This window comes from Solanum pennellii, chromosome 5 (genome assembly GCF_001406875.1).
Source record: "Solanum pennellii chromosome 5, SPENNV200".
In the NCBI taxonomy this organism is placed as follows: Eukaryota; Viridiplantae; Streptophyta; class Magnoliopsida; order Solanales; family Solanaceae; genus Solanum; species Solanum pennellii.
In genome coordinates this window covers 72,996,262-73,022,028 of record NC_028641.1, presented here as the reverse complement: position 1 = coordinate 73,022,028, position 25,767 = coordinate 72,996,262, and the positions used below count along the sequence as shown (strand labels likewise).

At 30.9% G+C, this 25,767-nt stretch overlaps 3 protein-coding genes across 7 annotated transcripts; 1 reads left to right on the top strand and 2 right to left on the bottom strand.

Moving 5' to 3' along the window:
• The first annotated feature begins 7,277 nt into the window (after positions 1 to 7,277).
• Positions 7,278 to 11,966, top strand: LOC107018747 (flavin-containing monooxygenase FMO GS-OX-like 2). Of its 5 annotated transcripts, none has more exons than XM_027917289.1 (7): positions 7,278 to 8,022; positions 9,850 to 9,920; positions 10,016 to 10,165; positions 10,243 to 10,325; positions 10,562 to 10,703; positions 10,816 to 11,007; positions 11,609 to 11,966. In XM_027917289.1, the coding sequence occupies exons 1-7, from the start codon at positions 7,500 to 7,502 to the stop codon at positions 11,768 to 11,770; spliced, it is 1,323 nt and encodes a 440-aa protein (XP_027773090.1). In that variant the 5' UTR covers positions 7,278 to 7,499; the 3' UTR covers positions 11,771 to 11,966. The 5 variants fall into 5 exon arrangements, with proteins under 5 accessions (XP_027773090.1, XP_027773092.1, XP_027773091.1 ...); XM_027917290.1 differs by having other exon boundaries at positions 7,281 to 8,022; positions 10,837 to 11,007; positions 11,609 to 11,961; XM_015219308.2 differs by having other exon boundaries at positions 7,283 to 8,022; positions 10,816 to 11,010; positions 11,609 to 11,961.
• A 310-nt stretch (positions 11,967 to 12,276) lies between these two features.
• On the bottom strand, positions 12,277 to 17,524 carry LOC107018985 (spindle and kinetochore-associated protein 1 homolog). The gene is made up of 10 exons (XM_015219576.2): positions 17,449 to 17,524; positions 16,375 to 16,504; positions 16,167 to 16,291; positions 15,607 to 15,719; positions 15,441 to 15,507; positions 14,856 to 14,923; positions 14,558 to 14,663; positions 14,442 to 14,471; positions 13,412 to 13,525; positions 12,277 to 12,716 (listed from the first exon to the last, which is right to left on the bottom strand). Exons 2-10 carry the CDS (start codon positions 16,469 to 16,471, stop codon positions 12,639 to 12,641), a joined length of 798 nt encoding a protein of 265 aa, XP_015075062.1. The 5' UTR covers positions 16,472 to 16,504; positions 17,449 to 17,524; the 3' UTR covers positions 12,277 to 12,638.
• Positions 17,525 to 19,328: 1,804 nt separating this feature from the next.
• On the bottom strand, positions 19,329 to 21,443 carry LOC107019919 (cationic peroxidase 1-like). The gene is made up of 4 exons (XM_015220278.2): positions 21,145 to 21,443; positions 20,857 to 21,048; positions 20,015 to 20,180; positions 19,329 to 19,913 (listed from the first exon to the last, which is right to left on the bottom strand). Exons 1-4 carry the CDS (start codon positions 21,352 to 21,354, stop codon positions 19,528 to 19,530), a joined length of 954 nt encoding a protein of 317 aa, XP_015075764.1. The 5' UTR covers positions 21,355 to 21,443; the 3' UTR covers positions 19,329 to 19,527.
• Between the last annotated feature and the right edge of the window lie 4,324 nt (positions 21,444 to 25,767).

Genomic DNA, 25,767 nt, shown 5'->3' with positions numbered 1-25,767 from the left:
CGACTCGCTGACCGGGCAGCGAGACCCCCGTCCTTTCTGTTTGTAACGGGTCCGATTCAAGGCATTCAACATCAACCATCTAATATAGAGATAATCAAATGAAAGAAACAATTCATAATTACATTAAACGTATTCTTGCCAAAACGGCACCAATACAAAGTCTGAAATGAAAGTGGAAAGAAACACTAGTGGAACATGCTCCACTAGCTAAATCCTATATCTAAGCTAGATAATAACGGTAGACATCCTCGAACGCATGAGAGCCTATCAAGTCCGGATGAAAGCTCCACGTCCGGATAGCTGCAATGTCAACCTGTAAGCTCTAGCGTCCACTTGTGTCTGCACCTAAAAATATAGAGTTGTATGGGATTGGTACACATTTGTACTAAGTATGAGTATATGCAAGCACACACCAAGGACATGCATGAGTAAGAATAGCTCTTTCCTAACAATATGATTTATGGAAAGTCAAGTCAGTAGACTTGCCAAATTTGGATTAGGAAAGTTAGTGGACCTGCCAAATTTGGATTTAGAAAGTCAGTGAACTTGCCAAACTGGATTAGGAAAGTCATGCCATGAGAGTAACATGCATCATCATATGTATCATATTGCACACAACACAGAACATCTTACACATAGCACATAACATATTGCATATAGCACATAGAATCTTTCATATAATTCATTCATATGTCATGAGACCTTGGAATCATGGATTTAACATTAAGATATGGGATCTCAACTAGGGAGCCTTTTTTAGCAAACACAGAGTCTGCTTCATTCATTCATACGTACTTCATTTCATTCATTCATAAGCTAGTGTAACACCTGCTATACCTATAATGTAGTTTAAGATTTTCATCGGGTTCGTTGTGCAATGATCAAGAATGACCTAGTGTCATTACTTAAGTCTAGCTAACCTATTGATTATCCTATCCTAACACCTTTGGTATCTTTCATTTCATTATGTGCATAATTTGAGGCTGGACTTATTCATTCATTGGGAACTTTAACTTTAACCAACATAGATCATGTGAGCATCATGAAATTCAGTGTCTCCCCCAAACTAAAAAGAGGTGGAATCACCGGCCAAAGTAACCCAAAACATGCTAGCGTACATGGGAATTGAACCCCGCTAGATCCCTCTATTGGCAGTATAGGTTCGAAGACTAAAAGATATAAGGAGACTCATACCCGACATGCCGGACAGAGAGTTACGTGAACTTCCGTCCTTCCCAAAAGAAGGTGTCACTGCTCATAGCTAGCCTATCAGTGCTCAGTATAAAGTTCTTTTACGTTCAACTCATACGTCATGGAAACTAGCTTCTAGTATGAGGACATCATAACTCAAAATAGATGATTTCTCATCTCATCATTAGTATTAAGTATACATTATTCTCAATACTTTCATTAGAGTGTTCATAGAGACTGATCTCTTTATTAACTTTAAACTCTCATAGGTTAGTACATTTTGGTAACATTTACTTAGGCTCATTTGAGATTGCTCTCATCTTTCACATTTGCTTCTTATCATGTTGTCACCACATTTATTAACATTAGTACATTTGCTCTTCATAATTACTCACCCCTTTTTATGTGAATGTTCATTTCATCATATGCCAATGCACTTGGTCATCTGTGTGTTTCACACTCTTACTTAACCCTTTTAAGGTTTCATCTTTTCATTACATAATATTTATTTCATCATATGCCAATGCACCTGACCATTTAGTGTGTTTTACACTCGTACTTAACCCTTTTAGGGTTACATCATTTCATTACATACATCTTAGGTTTACTTATTTTTAAACGTATGCTAGACTTATGGGTCTATATATACAAACCATGAGGCTTCGTTCATAGTTCGTTTAAGTGATTCATATCTTCCTAATATATGGTACAAGACTTATGCATCTTGTATGTATGCCAAGATCTCGATATCGATATAAGTAGGCAGCAACATTATTCTTGAACATTTAATTCACGTATGATTTATGTATCAATACGAAATTTGGGCAAGCGAACCTGGTTTCAAATCCCTTGGACAACACTTACATTTTTCATTTATTTTATTTTGGTCCACACGGCTTGGTGACCCAAGATTAAGCCCCAACACATTCATTTCCTTTTATTTTTTTCTTTAAATTTTTATTTCTTGGTCGAGGGCTTGTGGGATCGAACCCCCACAACCCCATTTATTTTAATTTATTTTTCCTTGAGTTTTTCGAGTTGACCATGAGCGTGTGAATTCGAATCCCCACAGCCTCACTTTATTTTTCTCTTTAATCCCTAAATCAACCTAGAGGTCGTGGGTTCGATTCCCACACGCCTCAACATTTATTTTCTTTTAATTTCCTTAAGTCTGTCTGAGAGGTTGTGGGTTCGAATCCCACTCCTCTCATTTATTATTTTCATGATTTCATTTTCCAGCCAAGACCACGGTTCGAATCCCCCTCACCATAATACTGTTGGCTCACTTATTTTCATGGGTTTAACATGGTGAGGTCACGGGTTCGACCCTCAGTGACCTCACTTATTTTTCTTCATTTTTGATAACATTTTAAAACATTTTAACTTGACCGAAATTCATCAACTTATGGCTGGAAATTTTGTACTTTTTCATCAAGTTACACATTAGTTCTTAGGGAAATTTCATGGTTTATTTATAACGTTTTAGGTGCATTTTCATGAATTTGTTTAGCCAAAAGTTTCTCACTCAATTCAGCCACATTACATTTCATATGAACATCACGATTTACATAAACATTTGTACATAAAATATAAAGACTAACATGCCATTTCAAGTCCTAATCCGTGACCAATAGTCACGGCAATACACCCAAACGCACGTAAGTTATATATTCGAAAAACATAGATTGTCATTCATACGATTTCAAACACACATTCATGAACATATTCATCATGAAAACACATTACATGCCTAATATCTACCAGCAAATATACCCAACCTACGAATCAACGGGAGCTAGTGACAGGAACATGCAACGGGGAACAATCCTAGTTTTCGGATTAGAATATACTGAAGCTTAAGGGGTCTCTTGGAAAAAGGACCAAGAGAGAAGAGAACCCATACCTTTTATGACGTTCAAACGTTGAAGTTTCTGCCCAAACCTTCTCCAACAATCACGTCCAAAACCAAGTTTCAACACCAAACTTTCAACGGAAAACCCTATGTTCTTGTACGTTATTTTGGCAAGAGAACGTGAAAGAGAATGATAGAGACATGAAAGAGAGATGAGCGTGAGAGATGAGAGTTTTCTTAGGCTTATGAGTCTAGTTTAGGACTTAATCAAATAAGGTTTTATTAAATGGTAAAAATATGATTTCCCTTTTATTTTAAATCAGCCAATAAATAATAAATATTAATTAATTACATTAATTTATCAACTTATATTAAAAAATAATTTAAATCATCGCTTCCACCTCGGTTCGAACCCGAGTGGAGCAAGACTTCACTCTAAGAGTCAATTTTCGACCCTCTCTCCCCAAAATGCCCCTCCACCTTATTAATTAAATAATTAATTATATATTTAGGGTAATTACGATACTACCCTTAGCCTGGAAAAAGACTATTTTACCCCTAGACCCTCCAAACCTAAGATTTTCCCCTTTTAAGTCCGGTAAAGACTCATTCGAGTAAATCTTCGTATTCGAGAGCCCTACATGGCTGGACCCAACCTTTTTAGTTCAAATAACTCCCCAAGTTAGTTGGCTTGACTGTAGCAAGGGTTTAGAGGTCTGGTTCTACGCGCATCAATCCGTGTGAATCCGATCTAATCGTAGACATTCTAGACACGTTAAGCATTATTTAGCATAACCATTTTTAGGGTTGTTACACTATGTTTAATAAGCCTTGGATAAAACAATAAAATGACTGAACTTCCGCTCAATTTCTTTATACAAAATTCTTCAGAATTGGTAAAGAAACACAGAATGTTCGATTGAATCAGAGTCGCGCAAATGACTGAATTGCCCAAGAGAATTTGTTTGACTTTTTCAAAAATACATAAACAATGTTGCAAATAAACGTTGTCGATGCAGATGTAATAGACTGAAAACTATGGCTGTTAGTTTGTTGTTATACTTTAACCCTGTATGTTGATAAATAGATTTACATATAATTACCATTTAAGTAAATTAATTGTATAAATAATTTGTATATCATCAATTTAAAGATCTTAAACTCTTATAATCATTAATTGATAATCTTGTAAAAATAAAAATTAACCTATTATTTTTATTTCGATGTCATATTCTTTTTTTGATGGTTGATGGAAATAAATATATTCTGCAAATTAATTATTCAATAACCATTTTATTTCAGATCTTTTTCACAATTAATATGTCATAATGTTATACATAAAATAAAAAATCACATAATACTTCAAGGGATATTGGAAATAAGCCTCTTGTAGAGTCTTAAGCCACACACAAGATTATATTGTAAATAATGAACCAAACACTTGATAAAAAATAGTCCCTGCATTACTAATCCATGTATTGCTAATCCTTGCATTGCTAATCCCTGCATTACTAATCCTTGCATTATCACTCTTTCTACCAAACGACCTCTTAAATTGAAAGCGGAAGTTTTATAAATAGTACAGAGATTAAATTTAATAAGTCTTATTAATTATAGTTGTCTAATAATACTTCATATTTATAATTTTATTTGTTATAGATATTTTTGTTTGTATAATTTGGTTGTCATTCTACAAACATAACAAGTATATACTAATTCTGTAGGATATTTTCAGAACTTATACAAAACAAATGTATTAATAGGAAAATTTTGGATCTATACAAATAGGAAATTATTTGATTTATACAATTAGAAACTGAATTATATAAACTCTACATTTATACAATAAAGAGTTGAATTATACAAATTCTGGACATGACCACGTAATTACGATAGTAAGTTAGTGGTGAATGATAATTTAATTGGACTATACTATGTAATTAATCAATTAGTGTATATTTGCTTATCCACACAGTTTTCTCAAATTAAACTTGATCTCAAAAAAATAAACAAGGAGAACCAATCAACAATGGCGGATCCAAGATTTTTGTTGAGGGGGTTCGAAGCATAAAGAAGTAAATACGTAAAAATTACAAGATGAAAAATCGAGTGAAATGAGAGGAAAATATTAATTTTAATACGCTAAATTTAACTTATATTGTCATGTTGTGTTTAGGTTCTTCCTACTTTTACTTTGCTCCATCGAGCTTTCAAAATTTCTAATGTCTTTCCTTTTATTTTGTAGCATACTACTTCTAAGATTTTTTTCTAAATTTTGAATTAGTGCACATTCAATCATATCTTGATTTAAAAACAATCAAGATTCTTTAGAAAAATGAAAAGATCGAGTTACTAATATTATAATGCATATTCAGATAATAACTAAACGACATCATTGATTTTTGTAGATCATTAATTCAATTTACTAGGTTAATAATTTGTTAAAAATAATAAATTATGAACCAATCAAATAAGTTTAATTTAATTTATCTATTTAAAATCATCTTGAAAATAATAAGAAAGAGATGCAGTAAAATTAAGGAAAGAAATCAATTAAATAGATTTTATTAGAAGAATATTCACAACTTTTTAAATTTTTCATTTGATTTTTCTTAATTTACTTTATTTTATATAATAGCATTCTTATGCAATTTTAAATTTAATAATAATTCATTTTTTTCTCAAAAGTTTCTTTGAGTTAGTACATGAGAATAGAGTTGTGTAGAAACAAAATAAGCGATATAAATAAAAAGAATAAAAAACAAAAAATAAAAATAAAATGTGGCTAATAAATATAGACAAAGATAAATTGAGAAAAAGATATAATATATAAATAATAATAAAAAAATCAAAATACAGTTCTAGATTGAATTCAAAAATAATGAGACTTTTTATTGAATATTAAAACCTGAGTCAATCTCAGCCTTTTCAAGGTAAAAGAAAAAGATATAAACTATTCCACTCTACGAGAATGAAACTTGAAATTTAACAATTTGCCAGTAAGTCACACTCATCTTTAATTGTAGAAAGGGTTCATTTTATTATATATACACTTATAATAACAAATTACTTTATATATATAGTGTAATTTTTCGATAAAAAGTTCTCAATAAATCCCAAACTACACGTAATACTGCCCCTGCTTATCAATATGTGCGATTGGGCCAAATTTATTATCAATATGGTTAGAATATACGATATATATTTGCTAAGGAACAAGTTCCGGTGCTTGTCACCTTATTTTGTTATTGTCATTTATCATGTATTTTTTTTTAAAAAAAAGATATTATTTAATTAATATTTAATATTAGGTAATTTTCAATAATTTGAGTCTAAAAAGAAACATCTTTTAAAAAATTGGTCATTACTATTAGTGATGATACTGTTTTTTTGGGTTAATGTGTTCCCAAAAAAAATTACTAATGCTTATTTGTTTTTTAATATTTTAAGAAAGTTAATTAATTTTTTTTTGATTAGTATCGTAATTTATAATATATAAACAATTAAGATATACTTTTAATTATAAAATTTTAGATGTTATTTTTTTCTCTAATTTGTTTTCAATTAAATAAAATCGCATAAAATAGGAAGGTGAGACCATGTAAAGTCCATTTTAGGAAAAATATTTTTTATTAAAGATTTTTTATATCTGAGACTTGAACTCGAGATCTCAATTAAGAGAGAAACAACCTCATCGACAATATCATATTCATTGAGGGTCATCTCGATTATATAACCACTAAGACAATCACTTTATAGATTTGAAAAGTACTTATCGACTAAATAAGACAGCTTCATTTTCGCTTCTTCTTCCTCCTTCTCCTCTATCTAAGATTATATTTTGCCATTTTTTTTCTTTTTTATATATACATTAATTTTAGATTTGAAATGGTTTCATTTCATTTTACACGAAGCTATAAGTTAACGATTCGTTAGTGTTTGACAAATTAACCATCATTATTGCAAATTGATTCTGTTAGATTGGTTAGTGTTTACAATTTATTTTTTATGAAATAGAATTTATACCAAATTTAGTGTGTTAGAATCGTATATTTAATTACGAAAGTTTGAACAATAAATTATTAGTTCAAGTAATAATTCTACAATATGTCATATTCTATAATAATGAGTAAGAAATCATATTCAATGAACAATACTATTAAATTGTTTCCGTATTTTAGCTTTGACTTAAATTTTATATAAATTATAACTCTTTTTTTGATTTTTCACTTGGGATATTCAAATCAAAGTCTATAAAATTTGAATTTACCTCATACAAAATTGTATTTAGGAGTAGCTCTTTCGAGCAAAGATTTTTCCATACACATAACTCAAATTTGAAATTATTTCGACAATTTAGAATATTAAACGTGTTTGAACTTATTGCAAAAGATTAATAAATAAAGTTTTTTTTCTCCAAAACTCTGCTTTTTCAGCTCAGTATTCTTCTCCTCCAATGGCAGAGTCCAGAAAAGTAGCAGTAATCGGAGCCGGCGCATCGGGTATTGTGACGGCGCGTGAGCTACAAAGAGAAGGTCACCGAGTTGTAGTGTTCGAGAAATCGAACCAACTGGGTGGTCTATGGGTTTACAATCCTCGAGTTGAGACCGATCTACTGAGTCTCGATCCAAACAGAGAAATTATTCATAGCAGTCTTTACAGATCTCTTCGAACAAATCTTCCTCGAAAACTCATGAGTTTCAGCGATTACTCTTTCGATTGTGCAGAAAATGGGAGTCGATTGAACTTCCCTGAGCATGAAGAAGTGCTGAGGTTTTTGAATGAGTTCGCTAAGGATTTTGCGATCAATGAGTTGATCCGGTTCAACACGGAGGTAGTGCGAGTTGCGCCGGTTGAATTTGGGGGAAATCGTTGGGTTGTTGAATCGAAATCGGAGGAGTTAAGTTCAGAAGAGTTGTTTGATTGTGTGGTGATTTGTAATGGTCACTATACAGTACCCAGAATTGCAAATATTCCAGGTAAATATGAGATCATTTTATCCACTTATAATTCTATATCCTATCTAATAAATAATAAGATCAATGAAAAGAAATCACTTAATAAAAAGAAGGAATGTGTTAAAAATACTTTAAATTTGGTGAAAATTTTAAAAATGTATTTTAAATATTCATTTTGAATCGACTTATTTTAGCTTTGAAGTCAAAATAGCTTTTAAGTAATTTTAACTTGTGATTTTTGGCTTATAAATTATAAGCCAAAAATCAATCCAAACAGGCCCTAATTGTGTTGCAAGATTACAAGTGTATTTAAGTTTGATTTATCAAAACTAAAAAGAATTTTTAAGACGATCAACAATTTTAAGATGAAACTAATGATTCACCCTAATTGAAAAGTGCTTTTAATATTTTTCGCTATTTTTCTAATGTTGTAAAAAAGCAATAAATGAAGCACAAATAAAAACATTAATCGTAAAAGGGTAAAAAATATTCTTAAACTACTTCCTCTGTCCATTTTTATTTGTCATGTTGTGCTTTTTGAAAGTCAATTTGACTAATTTTCAAAGTTAAATTAGATTATTTTAATTTGATATTTTGAACAAAAAATTTAAATATTCAAAAACTATATGAAAAGTATTATACATTACAATGTTTTGCATATCGATAAAAAAATACGTATTAAAATGTTAGTCAAAGTTTTAAAGTTTAACTCTATAAATAGAAATCATGACAAACAATACCGGACAGAGATAGTACAAAAAAAGGTCTAAAAATACTCTTCATTCATCTTTTGGTCTATTTTTCTTTTTGGTCTAAAATTACCCTTCCATCCTTTGCAACTAACAACCCTCTTTTTCTTAAAAAAATATTTATTATGTGTCATTTTCTTGTTGAATGAAATAAAAATTCAACTCTATTATTTTTTTTCATAATTTATCCAAATGAAAACATTATATCTTTTCAAGATCCAAAAAAAAAATATTTTTTTAAATCTAGTAATTTCTATTTTCTAATGGTTTTTTTTTCAAAAAAAAACTACAGTTTTAGATAATTAAATTTTTTTAAAAAATATTAGTCAATTTAGGATTTATATTAATATATTATGTCCCGGTAATTGTGACATGACTAATATTTTGCCCGTATATCTCTCAAATATAAAATACAACGAGCGTCATTCTTGCAGAGTGCGATTCAAATTTAGTTGAAGCTTCAATATAGAATTTGAACACCAGGTAAAAAATAAAATAATATAATAATATTAAATAATTTTAATTTTCTATTTTAACAAAATAAAAATGTAAAACTAACATTTTATAGACTTTGAACACCAGGTGGAAAATAAAATAATCATAATGATAATAATATTAAATAATTTTAATTTTCTATTTTAACAAAATAAAAATGTAAAACTAACATTTTTCCTAAAACATATTAAACTCATTTTCTCCTCCACTACTAATTGCAAAATGAACCAGCATACTTTCTTTTATCATAATTCTACTCTCAAAATAACTTTAAGAAAAGATTGGGTAAACATAATTGTTTATTAAATACTTTAAAAATATTTCTCAATTTATTATTTCTCAGAAAGTTAATTTGACAAAAGTGCTTCATAAGATGAGTTGTTTTAGAATTTTGATCAACCAGGTTCTCTTAGTAGAGATAAATGAAATTTAAGTAACATTCTAAAAAAAATTCTTTTAACATTTCAATATGAGGATATTATATAGTTTTAAAACAACTCACTGCTGCCTCAATGAATTATGAAGTTTTAAGTTTGAGACTTTTGTAAAAGTAAATAATACAATATGCTATTTTGAACTAATGCTTGTTAGTTAATTTCCAAAGGTATACACAATTGGCCTGGAAAACAAATACATAGCCACAATTATCGAATTCCTGAGCCATTTAAGGATCAGGCAAGACCTCTATACACTTTCTCTGTTTTCACTTCTTAAAGTTACATACAACAAGTCTATGCTTTCACTTGTAAATCATTATTTTTGTGTTTTAGATTGTAGTAGTAATTGGAGATGGACCAAGTGGGCTTGATATTTGCCGAGACATAGCCACTGTAGCCAAGCAAGTTCATCTTTCAACAAGATATTCTGAAATTGTAGTTTCGAAATTGGAAAGTTATGAAAATCTATGGAACCATTCAAAGGTATGTTATTGTTTTAAATGTTGCGTTGTTGATTATGATATAGGAATGGAGCTGATATCGGAAACTTCTTATTACAGATTAATCATGTTGATGAAAGTGGTGAAGTGACTTTCTTTGATGGATCTTCTATTCATGCTGATATCATTCTCCACTGCACAGGGTTTAGTTCAAATCTTGAGTCTTTTTGTGTGTGATTATCTCATCTAAAAAAATTTAAGCTGTTAGAGATCACCCTTTTACATATATCTTGTGGGCTAAGCTCGTGGAAGTTTTTTGTTAATATGTGATAGTGAAACACAAACCTTAGGACTTCTATCTATTCTGACATCATGTTGAACTGTATGATTATCTTATCTAAAAGCTTAGTGATGTATTTAACATTATTTTCTAGCGCAGATACAAGTATGATTTCCCATTTCTTGAAACCAATGGAATAGTAAGTGTAGATGACGAGGGCCGTGTTGTTGGACCACTATACAAGCATGTCTTTCCTCCAAAACTTTCTCCCTGCCTCTCCTTTGTTGGTATACCTTCTAAGGTCAGCTACTTGTTGGATCTTTTTGGCATACAATCTTTCTTTTTTGTGAATCCCCCTTACTGAATTTCTGCCTCCGCCATTGCTCTTGAAAAAATTTCAAGTTATTATGTAGACTTTTCCCTGTGATGATCAGGGAGTAATCTTTCTTGGGTCTGAATTACAAGCCAAATGGATTGCACAAGTTTTGTCTGGAAAGGTGCTTTTACCATCGGAAGAGGAGATGTTAGCTGATGTTGAGGATCATAATAGGCAACTTGAGGAAGCTGGCATCCCAAAACGTCACACTCATCGCCTTCACCCTCACGTGGTAATCCGATAACTAATTTATTTTCAAGATTCGTTTCAGTATGACTCAGCCAAAACCTGTTCATACTCGTTTTTTTGTTACTTTTATCTTCTTTTTCAAAAAACTTCACTCAATTCCAGCTACAAAATAAGTATAGTTGAGAAGGATTTGTATGTCCTCATGTTAAATATCTTAAAACACTTTCTAAAACTTAATGAAGCAGAGCCTTGACTTTTATATATGATCCAATTGCAAGATATGAGACTTGAGTCCCACATCGATTTAACGGGGAACTGGTGTAGCGCTTAGATAGCCTTTGCTCTGGCTCTCACACCCTAATAACTACCTTTTGAGGGTGTGGCTCTCCCTAGGTGATATCATTGACATAGTTGTAAGAGTTGTTATTGTGCGACCACGAGGGACTCACCTGTACGATTCGTGAAAATAACTTCTTGCAGAAATACAAGATAAAACTCCGAGACCATAATGTGATACGGTCCTTCATTAAAACTCTTGCTTAGCAAGAGCTTCATATTCGAGTTTTTTTCTTTCTTACTGAATGTGAATGTTTTACCTATAAAGTAAGTGATAGGAAATAATTACATGAATTTATTGGCAGATGGAGTACATGGACTGGATAGCAGCTCAAATGGGAATGCCATCACTTGACCCCAGCCTAAAGGAAATGTATTGGAGTATTTACAAATGTGCTAGTGAAGTAGGGTTTGCTAACTATAGGGATTTGTGGGTCTTTGAAAATTTGACTCAATCGTCTTTGTAGTTATAAAAGAATTAGTGGGTTTTTATATGTAAAATATCATTTCTATCCATTTTCTGAGCCGTCTAACGACGATTGCTCCATTTTAAAGTAAGGACGCAAGGGCCTGTCTTATTATAAAGGGGTACTCTATTCTTTTCTCTGTTTTACAACATTCATATATTCCAAATATTAATAATAATATTGTGTCATAATTCTATTTTTTTTTCCATAGAAGATCAAAAAGAATGGTTGCATAAATTAATAAGGAGATGATATACCATTCGATTGTTTCACCTCTTTATAAGGCATCACATCAATGCTATGGTGAACTAGAGGTGAATTTCATGATACAATGTTCAGATGCTCTTTTGTTTTCATAAAAAAAGTTATGTATTATTTAATGCGAAATAGAATGTGAAATACGAATGCAGATATTAATTTATACATGGACTAAAATTTCAAAATGATCAGACTCCCCTCATAATGGTAAGAAATCTTTTGTTTTGTTTTAAAAGAAAACAAACAAATTAAATTATACCTCATATACTAATATGTAATGCATAAAATTAAATATTCAACGAGAAGTACAATCCATGGACAACTAATCTCTGCATGACTAAATCATTCATACTGCCTACATAATTTGTCTTTAAATCAAACGATCCGTCAACTGAACAATAACCACTGTCACTGACATTTAATCCCTTAATATGAACTATGCATCAATAATTCAATAAACTAATGCAATTTTATACTGTAAACAGCAAAAGGTTCCTCTGATAGGTGTCTGCAGTTGAGGAGAGCTTGAATGTTGCCAGGCAATGGTAATATGCTAAAACAAGTTCTCACATGAAATTGTTTAAAAAAATACCTGATGATCTCTTGTAATTCAGTGAGGCCTCAATAGAAGGATCACACGGTGATGACCAATTCGAGTTTCACTTATACGACCAAGATGTCGGAGGAGCTGCCAATGACAAATTACATTAGTGCCTAGAAGCATAAAGCTGATATTGAGTGATTAATTTTTGAGCCTCAAGCATGTACAGTTGGTGGTGCAGGATAAATTATTTGAGAAGGAAAGTAGAGGTGCTAATAGCTTAGTCACACTGCTCGTATTGGAATTTGACAGAGAGAGGGGTTTAAGATTGGTGGTCGCGTTTCAACACAAGGCTGCTATAGTTCGAAGGCATGAAACACATTGTCAAGAGAATGAATCAAACCAGCATGAATCCACTAAAAGTAGTTACAGTCAAGTTTTTCAGAACATAAAAAGATGAGAATAGAAAAAAAATCTGTTGTTCGAGATTATCTTTTGAAGCATGAATCAGCAAAGATTTTCACAGTAATCCTACATCCATTATTTCAAATGTGAAGTAGCAAAAGAATACTTGAAATAGACAAATATGTTAAGTGATCAACTTCTTGATGAAAACCTTTACATGTCATGGCACAAGCATTGTACCCTGACATCTAAATGTAACTGAATAAAAACTTAAAAGCTAACCGTCCTTTTAGAACAATGAGATGGAAAAATGATGCGAGTCAAAATGCAAATACACTAAAGTTTCACCAAGTTGTGTAAACTACAAAGTACAATTTATTTTCAATTACAGTCATTAGTCAACATGTAATTTATGTCTTCACATAAGAACAACTCACAGTTAGTATTGCTTTTCCTGTATTGTCTAGTTTCAGTGAAGGCCCTCTGATGTCAGTTTCAAGAAAGAAATGCTTTCCTTTAACTGTTTCTGTTGCTGCAATATCTCTTAGTTCCTGCAAAATGAGTAGATTTATGCTGTTTAACATGTCAAATTTTATCAACAAAGGTTTCACTTCCTGACAGGAATGTTTCACAAGGAACACAATATACTATAAGCCAAACTGATCAAATATAGTCCATAAGTTGCTAATATTTCATTTACAAATCATTAGCAAAAGTACAAAATGATTCCATGAAGGATATAAGGCTGAAGGGAGCCCTTTAAATTATGTCTTGCAGGCAAATGTATAGAACAATTAATGAAGCAAATCAGAGGAAGCTAAACTTGGCATAGACAGGAATACATGATGGTTTCAGGACAAGATTGAGCCTAAGACACCTCGTCCCTACAGTAGTTAGGCCTCAAGACTTGGATTATTCATACAAATCCCAAGGGTTGCCACATACATTTTTTTTATCAAAATTAAATGCAAATAATTCCTAAATATATGTCACATACAAATTCTATCACTAACTTCATCCCTAAGCTGCAGGAATTGGGTTAATAGAATGCTAACACCCTCCAAAGTTAACAATTTCAAAACAAAAAAAAATGCTTTCACCCTCTTTTCCTAAGTTATTCCTTATGTAACGATAGAGAGCAAAAGAGAGTGAACCCTATCCAGATCAGAAGAACCGGCTCTGTATTATAAATTGATAGGTAAGGACAGCCTTAGAATTTTGCAAATAATATGGACAAATTTGGCAAGTAGAGATATCCCAAAAAAGAAGGGTCCATCTTTCAATATATGATTTGTGGATATTTTGTGGAAGAAATCACTTTCTAGTTGAAAATAGAACTACAAACTGGTGAGGCTTAAATCTGCAGATTAAATTTAAAAGGACAAAGTTCTAATCTCTACTGGATATGTGGTATCCAAGTTTAGTTATGAGAAAGTTGAATCAATAGGCAAAATTCAGTTCACTTACCATTGCTCTCTCCACAAGATTTTCTTTGAGCTTCAGAAGGAAAAAAATAGGTATCAGCACAGGGGTGATATCAAGTTTCAAGTAAAATTTGTAACCAGATTTGACAAAAATACAACCTTTTTACGAGGGGCTGTGAGAAGCTGGGAAGTTGCTTCAGCATAAGTAGCCATGTCATTTATTGCTGCATTGACCTTTTCCAAAGTGATCCGCTGTTTCATATACCTGCCATTTGCATCTCTTATTGTCAGCAAATGTATGAGATAGAGTTTTATGATGCATAAGCAGTAAAAGGAATAGGCATCTCTTTAACATCAGGAACCTTATGGTCTCTCTTTCTGGGAGGAGGTTAGAGTGTCGGCGGTCACATTGATGTATAAAGAAGCGCTACCTTATGAGAAGTTAGAAAGAACTTACGGTGGTACAGAATTCAGTTCTTCAGAGTTAATGTAGAAAAGCGGCGGGGAGATGCGACTTTTTTTCTCCTGAAATTGACAAAATATAGGGTGAGATCATAGCATGACTATTTTGGTTGAAGCTGGCCCGAACATTGAACAACTGAATCATTCAGTAAATTTCTTTCAAATTAGATGAAGAATGATAAACTGCATCATTTGATCACTATTATATTAAAATTGGGGAGCATAATCTGTGACAACTTGGGATTCCTTTTCTTTGCCCTCACAGACCTCATTGGAAGGCCTTAGAAACAATAAATTCATTGAGTAAAACACATTCCTGATCCTAGAATGATTTGATCTTCCATTATTCTGGCTAATTAAAATAAAAAAAAAGTGAGTCGCCTCCTTTATGCAATCAGATACCCACTTAAGGCCTTCATGATATTTGACTGGATTAAGTATGAATCTTACCCTTTAAGCAATCTGATACCACACTTGTTTATTTATCAAGCTACAGAGACATAAGATGTGACTTGGATTTTCAGGACAGAAGAAATCATGTTATATGTAAAGAGTTAGAGAATCAAGGAAAGTTTGTCACCTTGGGTGCAGGCTCCTCAAGTTTCAGAGAAACAAAACTATCCTCAACACTGGGCTCTAGATTTGAACTATAAAAAACAAATTCATATTCAGAAAGAACAGATCTTCTTAAGGAGTAAGGACCACATGTTAGTAAAGATATTTCATTATATTGTATGGAATGTTACCATTTAATAGCATCATCAGTTGTTTTAGTCACTCTATCAGGAACATATGGTGGAACAACAGAAGATAAATTTTGCAATTTCTTTTGCTGCCGCAGCGATGCTTCTATTAGCTTCTGCAGTCAAAAATACAGCCAAAAAGCAATGAGTTATTGCATCTACAATACTTGTTTACATTTTGGATGTGGTGCAGAACAATACCACACTTGATTTTCCAAAAACAAGCTGGACCATAAACACAGAGGAATGTGCACCCTATAACAAATATATTAACCCTACAGTAAGATTCATGAAACACTGATCAAATGTTCGATTTTTCATAAAATGCGTTCATTAATTCTAGACATACATAACTAGGACAAGAACATATTTTTGACTTTTTGTCTTTTTAGAAAGAACGAATAGTAGAAATCAATAGACAGTCCCCATTATAATAGAAAGGGCAACACCTCCAAGGTATTGAATTTTCTGGATTTGGAAACGGATAGCATGCCTAAAATAATCTTTGCTTAAATCAAACTGGCAATACAGACTCAGGCTTAGAGAGAGACAAAGAGAAATACCTTGGCTTTGGGGATGGCTTCAGTTTCTTCACGCATCCGGATTTTTATTTTGTGGAGCTGAAGCTCCAAAACCTTCAATGCAGAGTCAATAGCTGACAAATCTGAAACGCTGCTTGCAGGGTACACTATTCACATTGCATAAAAATTGACGATCAGGAATAAGTACCTTTGAAAATCTTTAGAACAAAAAGTTGAGCAGATAATTTACTGTTTCGAGCTACAACAAGCTGTTGAATCTCCGATATACGAGTGTTGAATGAGGATACCAAAGAATCAAGTGACGATCCCGCATCCTTGATGTCCATTTCCCCCTCTTTCCCTCTAACCCTGACAAATAACTCTTGGGGAAAAAAGAAAAAAGAAAAAAAACAGTTCCTTAAAAACAATCATAGTCTAAGTTCCTGCTTTACACATCTTCATCCATGACCAACCTTATATAGCCAGTACTTCCACTATAGTGTTACAGGGCTATTAAGAATCACACAACATACATTACTATCTAAAATCAAGACAAGTCTTAAAAACTAGGGACTAATGGGCATTGGGCGCTTGTCTTTGACACGTGCACAGTGCACTATATTTATATATATGAAACTAGAAATAATATGTAAATAGATTGACCAAGCACCCATTATGCGATTAGTAGCAAATCAGAACTCTATATTAAACACACATAAGAACCCATGACTAAGAAATTCTGGGTCAACCAATGTTAGACACTATAGAAATGCAAGTAAACCATTTGTTTTCCAAATCAATACAGCCAAAGTCATGAGAGAAATTAACATTACTCTTGGCATTTTTTCTTCTATAATCATATTGTTCGTATCATCTTTCTTGCACCTCAACTAATTCCGCGTGATACTTTTCACCTCCCACCGGTTCAGGAACTTAGTCCATCAAGGCCCAGACAGATTGTAAAACCCACATTTACATTCAATACGACAATAATTAACATTTAAATTTAGTAGAACTAAGGAAATGCTACAGGTAGGGTTCTTATATACAGCTTCAAATTACAAACCATAAAAAATTCAGAGCATTCCACCAAAAATCCATACAAAAATTAACAAACAGTTCTTAAATTAAAGCAGTAAACACCTAAACATGATCCAGTCACGAATTTTAACGAATTTCTGTAATTCTACAACAAATTATGCTTTTAAATATAGAAAACAACAACAATTTTTCAGAGAGAAACTATAAAATTGCTACACAAATCTGAAAATTTGTACAAATCTGTGAAATTAGTTGATAAAGTTAACCGGAGAAAATGAAATACCTTGGCTTTACCGGCGATAGGAGTTGAGGAAAGTGACCGGAGCAGAATTGGGAAAAAGCGCGCTTTTCTTAAAATTTTAAAGGGAAATGGGTCAAAATTGCCTAGGAACTAATCGAAATAGATTATTTATATCTTTTGTTATATTTTCGGATAAAAAATACTTTAACCGTTATTCGAAGAGATTAAAAATACTCTCAAGAGTTAATATCCCAATTTTTTAGTGGCGTGGCATGCCATATAGGACTAATCTTCCACCTAAGCGTTGCCAACGCGGATTCATTACAAAAGAACTACACCTTTAACGGCGACAATAATCTCTACAAAAGTCCAAGAAATCGTCACTAGAAGTTTTTAACATTAAATTCTAATTTTGTATTTTTTTCTTCATTATTTTTTAAAAAAGTAAAAGTGGTATCGATTAAGTAGGAGTTTGAAGATATTGTTTTGTTTTTATGTTATATGAAAATGTATAATAATGCATTATATAGTAGGAGATGTGAACCGAGAAGTAATTTTCATGATTTTTCGTAATAATATTGGGTGTTTTTAGTATTAATATTATAATTTAATTATTTTAGAAAATTAGATTGCAATCAAAAATTAATCATCATATTTTTTGTTGAAAAAATAGATTTTACTATTAGTCATCACTATAAATCACTCATAACATTTAGTAACAATATTTTAAGATTTTGTGACAACTTTGTCGCCACTAAAGATCAAGTTCTTGTTCACTGAATCTTAGTTGGCAACGCTTATGTGTAGGGATTAGTCTTATGTGACATGTCACGTCACTAAAAATATTGGGGTATTAACTCTTGAAGGTATATATTTTTAATCCCAAATGTAATAAAGGGTATAAGTGATCTATTTCGCATAGTTCAGAAGCAATTTTGACTCTTTTCCGATTTTTAAATTGAAAATGGATTTTGAAAGTGTCTTTTTAAAATTGTACTAATCAATTATGATATTTTAGAATTTGTCAAAATTAACCTTTTTAATTTGTATCAAAATATTATTTTATTAGTTTTTTTTAAAAAGAATATTAGACAAATAAAAAGAATATGTAGCTTATAACTTGAGATAGTTAAATATTTTTTTTAAAAAAACTAACAAATGTTTTTGGTGTATAATCTTTATTATGTTGTTTTGTTATTAACTATTGATTAACTTAACTGAGTTGGATGTATACATCTAATAGCGAACTTGTTGCCTGAATGGAATCAATACAAATCGCGAAAAGTTGCATCATTTTTATATCATTTGAATTTTAAAAAAATAATAACAATAAAGATAATGATTTTGATCTTTAAATTATCATCTTATTTCATTCACAGTCTTTATATTATTTGATTAAGCACATTTAATTGTTAATCAAATAGCTTGTGCACTTTGATTCTTTAACTAACAGAAGCTAACAACATTGTAAAAAATTTCATAAATATTTTAAATAATATATCTAAGTTTTCATATTGTCGTTAGCTTTTACCAATTTTTTGCAAGGACTAAAGTCGTCGAAGTTATTTAATTGAAGGTTAAATGTACTTTAAGACTTTTTCAAAAGTTTTTGTATTTAGCTATTTATAGGGTTACAATGAGTAGACCTTGAGTCCCTAGACTTATATGCAAGATCTAAAATGTTACAAAGTCATTATCGATGATCGATGTTGATTCATATGCTGGAGATGCACATAAATTTTGTCAGTATCAAAATTAAAAAATTTATTGATATGAATTGTAATTAACTTTGATGATTGACAAACATCTAAAAAAAATAAGTTTCTCCAAATTAATAACGTACATATCACACTCAAAGTCTACGAAAAAAACAAAAACAAAAAATATAAGAAACACTCTAAATAAAATGAAGTCTAATCAAGTCAACAAATTCAATATATAAAACCATTAATTATCTTATTTCAACCATTAGAAAGTTACACATTGGAGGGGGGAACTTTGCCTCCTTTACCTCCAAATTAACAACACAAGAACATCCAAGTTCAATAATAATTAAAAAAAAAACATAACACTTGAAATCTCGAGATCAAATTTTAGAAAATCTCGTTTTTATATGAAACCTTAATTGATCTTCCTGCAATTTTTGCGGATTTGACCATTTGAGCCAGTAAGTGGGCTAAGATTACCCATTTTCACCATGGCATTTGCAAAATCAGTGAAAAAAGTGGCTGAATTAGAGCTATAAGTGTTAACTATAGAGTCTGTTGAGCCTCCGCTAAATAGTTGTTGGTCAGAATGAAGAAGACCCTTTTGAATTCGCAGATTCTTATAGTAAATATTATCAAATGTGGTTGGGCTTGTGGTGTCTAATGGAGAGATGTCATTGTCACTTCCACTTTGTGGACAGTTCGATTTCACCGATGTAGCGAATGAAGCATTTATATCAGTTTCGTTGTAGAGACGATCGCGAAAAGTGGTGCATCTTGCTTGTCCTATCGTGTGAGAACCTGTACAATCCAAAGATATTTCAATTTAGCATATTTTCTATGAATCTCGTGACTTGATTTTAAAAAAATGTTTAATATATTTTTTATGTAAAAAAATAAACCTGAGAGAGCGACCATTTCTCTGGAACTAAAACCTTTATTAGAAAAGGAAGAAATAAGACTGCTAAGATTCAAAGTTGGTGCAGGTATGTCACTATTTGCGGTACTCAAACTTGCAGTGGTTGAGTCTCTTCTTCCGAGTAATACAGTCCAACTAGGTCCACCAAGCTAACAAATCATCAATAATATAATTAGTTTTCAAAAACTAATACAATATAATATTTAATTTGTATATATATCAAAACATTGACTAATGTCCCCCCTTTTTTTTATAAAGGTCAACTTGCTTTCTTTTCCTTTTCCTAACCAACAAGTTTATTAGATAGAAAATATATTTGCACATGCTTATAATAACTTCCTTGGAAAATCCATCAACTACGTATGGGGTGTTCGTTAAAATTATTTTATTGTAAGGCATGTCACATGTGCATATAGCTTAGGAAAACCAAAATTGTGATAATATTTTTTGGCATAATACATATATTGGACCCTAAATTTGGCTTCAAATTTTAACTTTGACCTCCAACTTTCATAATGCACAAACAAGTACTTTATCTATCCAACTTTTAAATAAATAAACACATGAGTCCTACATGACACAATACACGTAGGACACCACGTAGGACAAAAAATGACATGTGTCTATTTGTTCAACTTTATACAAGTTTAAGTGTCTACTTGTGCACAACCAAAGTTGAAGGGCATAAATGTGATTCAAAGCCAAGTTAAAGGGCATATTTATGTATTATGCCATATTTTTTTTTCTTTTCATAGATTAATGTTTAGTTAAATTAATATACACAAAATAAAAATAAAAAGATTATCATTTTAATTGTTAACTTACTTTAACAACAGAGTCTCTAGCTGCGACAGCTAAAATATCAGCACAAGATACGATGCCGACACATGATGATTCGACTTGAGTTTTGATAGTATCAATCACATCGAATCCCCTTATAGATCCACTATTTGGATTAGCAGTCTTTTCTCCGGTAAAACTTGATGTATCATCTAGTAGCACAGATGCATCGCAACCCTACATATTCAATACTAATTAATACTCGTTTGACTTTCAAAAATTAAGAGTTGATAAAATTGAGACAAAGTGAGCAAAATAAGTAAGGTAACTTGCATTAACAAAACAATCGTGAAAATGAAGACGAAGCAAGGAAGCCCCCATGCGAGACTCTGAAGCAATAGCAGAATTCACAGCTGTTTTGATTATGGAGAGAACATTTGGACATGATGAATTGTAGAAATTGGAAGTCAATTGAGCTGAGCTCATCCCAACTAGAACAAAAGGGACTATAATTAGAACTAGTAAAAAAGATATGTTAGCCATTACAAAGAAATTATTAGAAGTAAAAAGGAAGAAATTAAGAAGAAAAGATATTGTCTAAGTATATTGCTTAGCACTGCTTAATGTGGAATATGCTTCTTAATTCTTCCCATATTTATAGTAGAAGAGTGTGCCAATTGTCAACCATTTTACCTTTTTTTTAATATATAATTATTGTTTCTTATTTCCATTTTCTTTTAAGAGTTCTGAAAAAAAAAGAGTAACTTATTCAAACTTTACAGCATTACCAAACAGACCATATTTTTCTAAGGCTTGTAGGCCAATAGCAGCTAGTTTTTTTTTTTTTTTTGTCCATTTTGATCATCTAATATGGAAATGCAATGGAAATGCATGCTTGTGAGGTGATTGTTCGTAGAATATGAGAAGATTATATTAAAGAATAGTTAACTAAGACTATTGCTATTATTCGTATTTATTTGTTGCACTAATGAATTCTCGTAATTAATTATAATTTGATGAATTCATGTTGTAGCTAGAAATTGTTTTATAAATAGTTTTCTTTAAAATGATTAGTTATAATATTAGAATAATATAATATCTGGTTCATTATAAAAATGAAAGTTTTCGTCCGTGTCGATATATGGACCTCACGAGTTTCTCATGGGTCATGAACTCTCGATGTATTTCTGAGGAGTATCATGTATATACGGTTGAGAGAGTACTGGGTATTCTGAAGCATATCATTTCATGGTGTCATATTATATTGCATCTCATGACATCCTTTATTCTTTTTATTTGATGGTTAAAAGTTATTTGATGTTTGATTACCCCTATTTGATGAAACTTGACTGGTAAGTGTAATATAGACTTGTATATTTAAAGAATTGATTTTTTTTCTCATATAAACTTCCGTCACTACTTCTTTGTTGTCGGTCAATGAGATATACTGGGTACACGTGGTTTCGTACTCATACTACATTTGCTGCACTCTTTTGTGGTGCAGATTGGATTTCAAATGCGGGCATGTTCTTGGAGCTTGAATATGAGTTTGGATTGTCTTGGAGTTGTGGTGCGCTGCTTGGGATATTCTGCGGTCCACACCTTCATTCTACCTCTATTTATTAGGTTATTTTGATATTCTGATAGGATATCTCTTATGTTTAAATTTTCATATTAGTTTGGACTTGTATATTATTATAGAAGCTCTTGTACTTATGGCACTAAATCTTGGGGTAGTAATTTAGGTTTCGCTTTTCATACTTATAAATGACTTAGAGATTGAATATTATATTTTGGCTTATTTCTACTTACAATATTGAATTTAAATCGGTAAAAGTGTTAGGTTGGCTTACCTATGGATTTGGAACATAGGTGCTATCACTATTCGTGATTTTTGAGTCGTGACATGTGTCAAGCTTATGCTATTTTTATAGTTTATAGAACTTATGTGTATTATAGTCATGTTTGGTGTTTTTCAAAAACAAAGTAAAATACGATTCCAAAAATTATAGTACAACACATTTTGAGACTTCATTAGTTCAAACTTCACCTAGATCAGATTTTTTAAAAATATTTAGAAATATATAATCAAACGCTAGCTAAACATTTCCTTTGCCCCAAAACATCTGTCTCCATTCGTCACTCGCCCCAACTATCATCGATCACCACCACTTACATACTAATCGTATTTTTTGTCAGCAACAATGATGCATGACATTCGATGGATTCAAGTCATTGGACAAAAAGCTACTATTGAAGTACATGAAAGCTACTTATTTGGTTTCAATTTTATATCGAAATTGAAAGTCAAGAGGGAATAAATCGATTTTTTTTTCCGAATCGACTGCATCTAAAAAGTCCAACTTCCTTGAGTTACAAGAAATTCCTTTTAAGAGTTTTTTTAGGAACTTGGTTGAACACAATTTTGAACCAAACCCTATCTGATATGCAAATCAAATGTTTTTTTCTAAACTGGTCGTATGAAACCAATAACATTGGAGAATCTTTAATTTGTTTGGTCAATAAGAATAATATTTTTATATACATAGTCTAAACAATTAAACATTTATTTCTAGGAAAACCTAGCTAGTTTTTTTTTATCCTATATAAGATTTTAAATTTTGTACACAATTGATAGATTAAAAAAATTACATCAAGTTAAATTCACATACAATAATAGGTAAACTTTTGTTTTACAAAATTGATATGATAATCTTAAAAATGAAAAACTTAACCTATATAAAAAAATATATCTTATTAATGCATATAAATTAAATTATATATTTTTATAGAGAAAAAGAGAAGAAGATTCTATTATGACTTCTTTTCATGTCAATTGCAGGTTTAAACAATTAGTATGATTTAATTAAAACGCGTAACTAATCATTTGGTGAATCATTTTTTCTACTTTTGAGTTGTCTTAATGGTAAAATTCCTTATTATTCTTGCATCTCTAGATTGCAAAAATGGATATATTTTCAGAGGCTATTTGACTATAAGATTATTTTTAATTATAATAATGTAACTTGTAAATATTCAATTAGTTTTATATTTCCTTTCTAAAAGTCACAATAATTTCTAACTTAGGCAGTTGACACTTATATTTGGCCCAAAGTCAACCTTTTACATACAGTATACCTCCATTTAAGTATGGATATGGTGTAAGTCAGCGTTTAATTATAAATTTTTCAGTATTTTTTATTACTCATTTTAAGATGAAATTTTATGTGTTTGAGCAAAGATTTTGAGAGAAGTGTTTAGTTTTTTCAAAAATATGATTTATACTCGTAAGTGTTAAGTTTATAGCATAATTGATGACAATTAACAACAATTAATGGACAAGAAAAATACAACAATTGCAAACTTAAACGTGTTATTAATATTTGATTTAAGATAAATTATAACTCATTAGAATAAATTGTTCTTTTTAATGGAGTTGGTTGTAAATAGAAATTAATTGGAATTAACAAATAATGGATGTTTCATAAAATATAAAAAAGTATGGGGTAGTTTTAAATTTTTTAAAATTCACAAATATTAGAACGATCCAAATTTTAATTTTTCTTTTTTTGAACTTGGGATGTTTACCAAATATATTTGCCAATGACAAGTTATATATGACAAATACTAGTTGGCAAGTTTTTCTCAAATATATTTGTGGCCAAACAACACCTAAGTATTCAAGGTTTTTTTTTATCACATAAATCTAAAAAAAAAAAAAAACATATTTCTAAGACCTTTTTGTCTTCTTTTTTTCCCCAGAAAAATAAAATGAATGGAGAGTACCTAAAAGAGATCTGATTTTTTATTTTAAATTCCAAAGGAAACACATTTTAATAGCAAAACAACGAAAAGAGATATTTAATGGTAATAAACGATCTAATTCTCTAGTCAAGATTTTTTTATTCTTTTATTACTCTAATTAATATAATGCATGCAGGATCATAGATAAAAAAAAAATACAATAATTACAAAGAGTGGTTAATCAATCAAAGTCAATTTATACTGAAGAATATTTGTATTCAAGTTTTGGTCGAAACAAGTTGGACTATTGTATTATTTCATCAAGATTATGAAAGAGAGTGGTTTACATTTTATTAATTATTATTAAGGGATCCTTATTAATATTACTTATATAAAGGCCATGCACTAATTAGGGTTAGATAAATATATTTGACTTAATCAACCTTTATTTTTTACGTTAAAAGCATGCACATGAGTTGATTAAACGTTACACATTATATTAATCAATCAAAGAAATTGTTTTATTTTCAAAAGTTGGACATTAATCTGTCAATTATAATTTTCTTTCAATCAAAATTATATAGCCAACGTTTGTTTTAATTTCATTCTCTTTGAACTACTAAAAATTTGCTACGGGATTTATCGTTATTCTTAATTAATATATCGCTAAAAAGTTTCTAACTAAGTGATTTTTTTTATATAATTCATCACTAATCCGTAGCAAAATGTGGTTAACACGTTAGCTATAACATTTTATCCATAGACAATTTCTTATTTCCTGTGAATCTTGTGTTTTTTCTCTTTCTAAATATGAGTGAGATACTAATTTATGGGAAAATTGTATATAATGACAAACTAATAAATCAAATGAAATGTTATAATCACATTTTGATTTAATTGTGCCCTGTAGCAAACTGTTTGTCAGTCACCTCTCTCCCTCAAACTCTCGCTCACCACTCTCCCTCTCTCGCTCCATTTCTCGCTCGCTCCCTCTCACTTTTATACAAACACAAGTGTATAAAAGTGTTTCTATTTGTATAAAGCGAGAAAAAAATGTATATATACATATATTTTCGTTCCCCTCTCTCCCCTCTCCCAGATCTCGCTCGCCACTCTCCCAAATCTCGTTCGCCTCTATCACTTATACAAACGGAAACGAAATGTATAAATTGTGTTTTTGTTTTTATAAAGCGAGAGAAAACTGTATATACA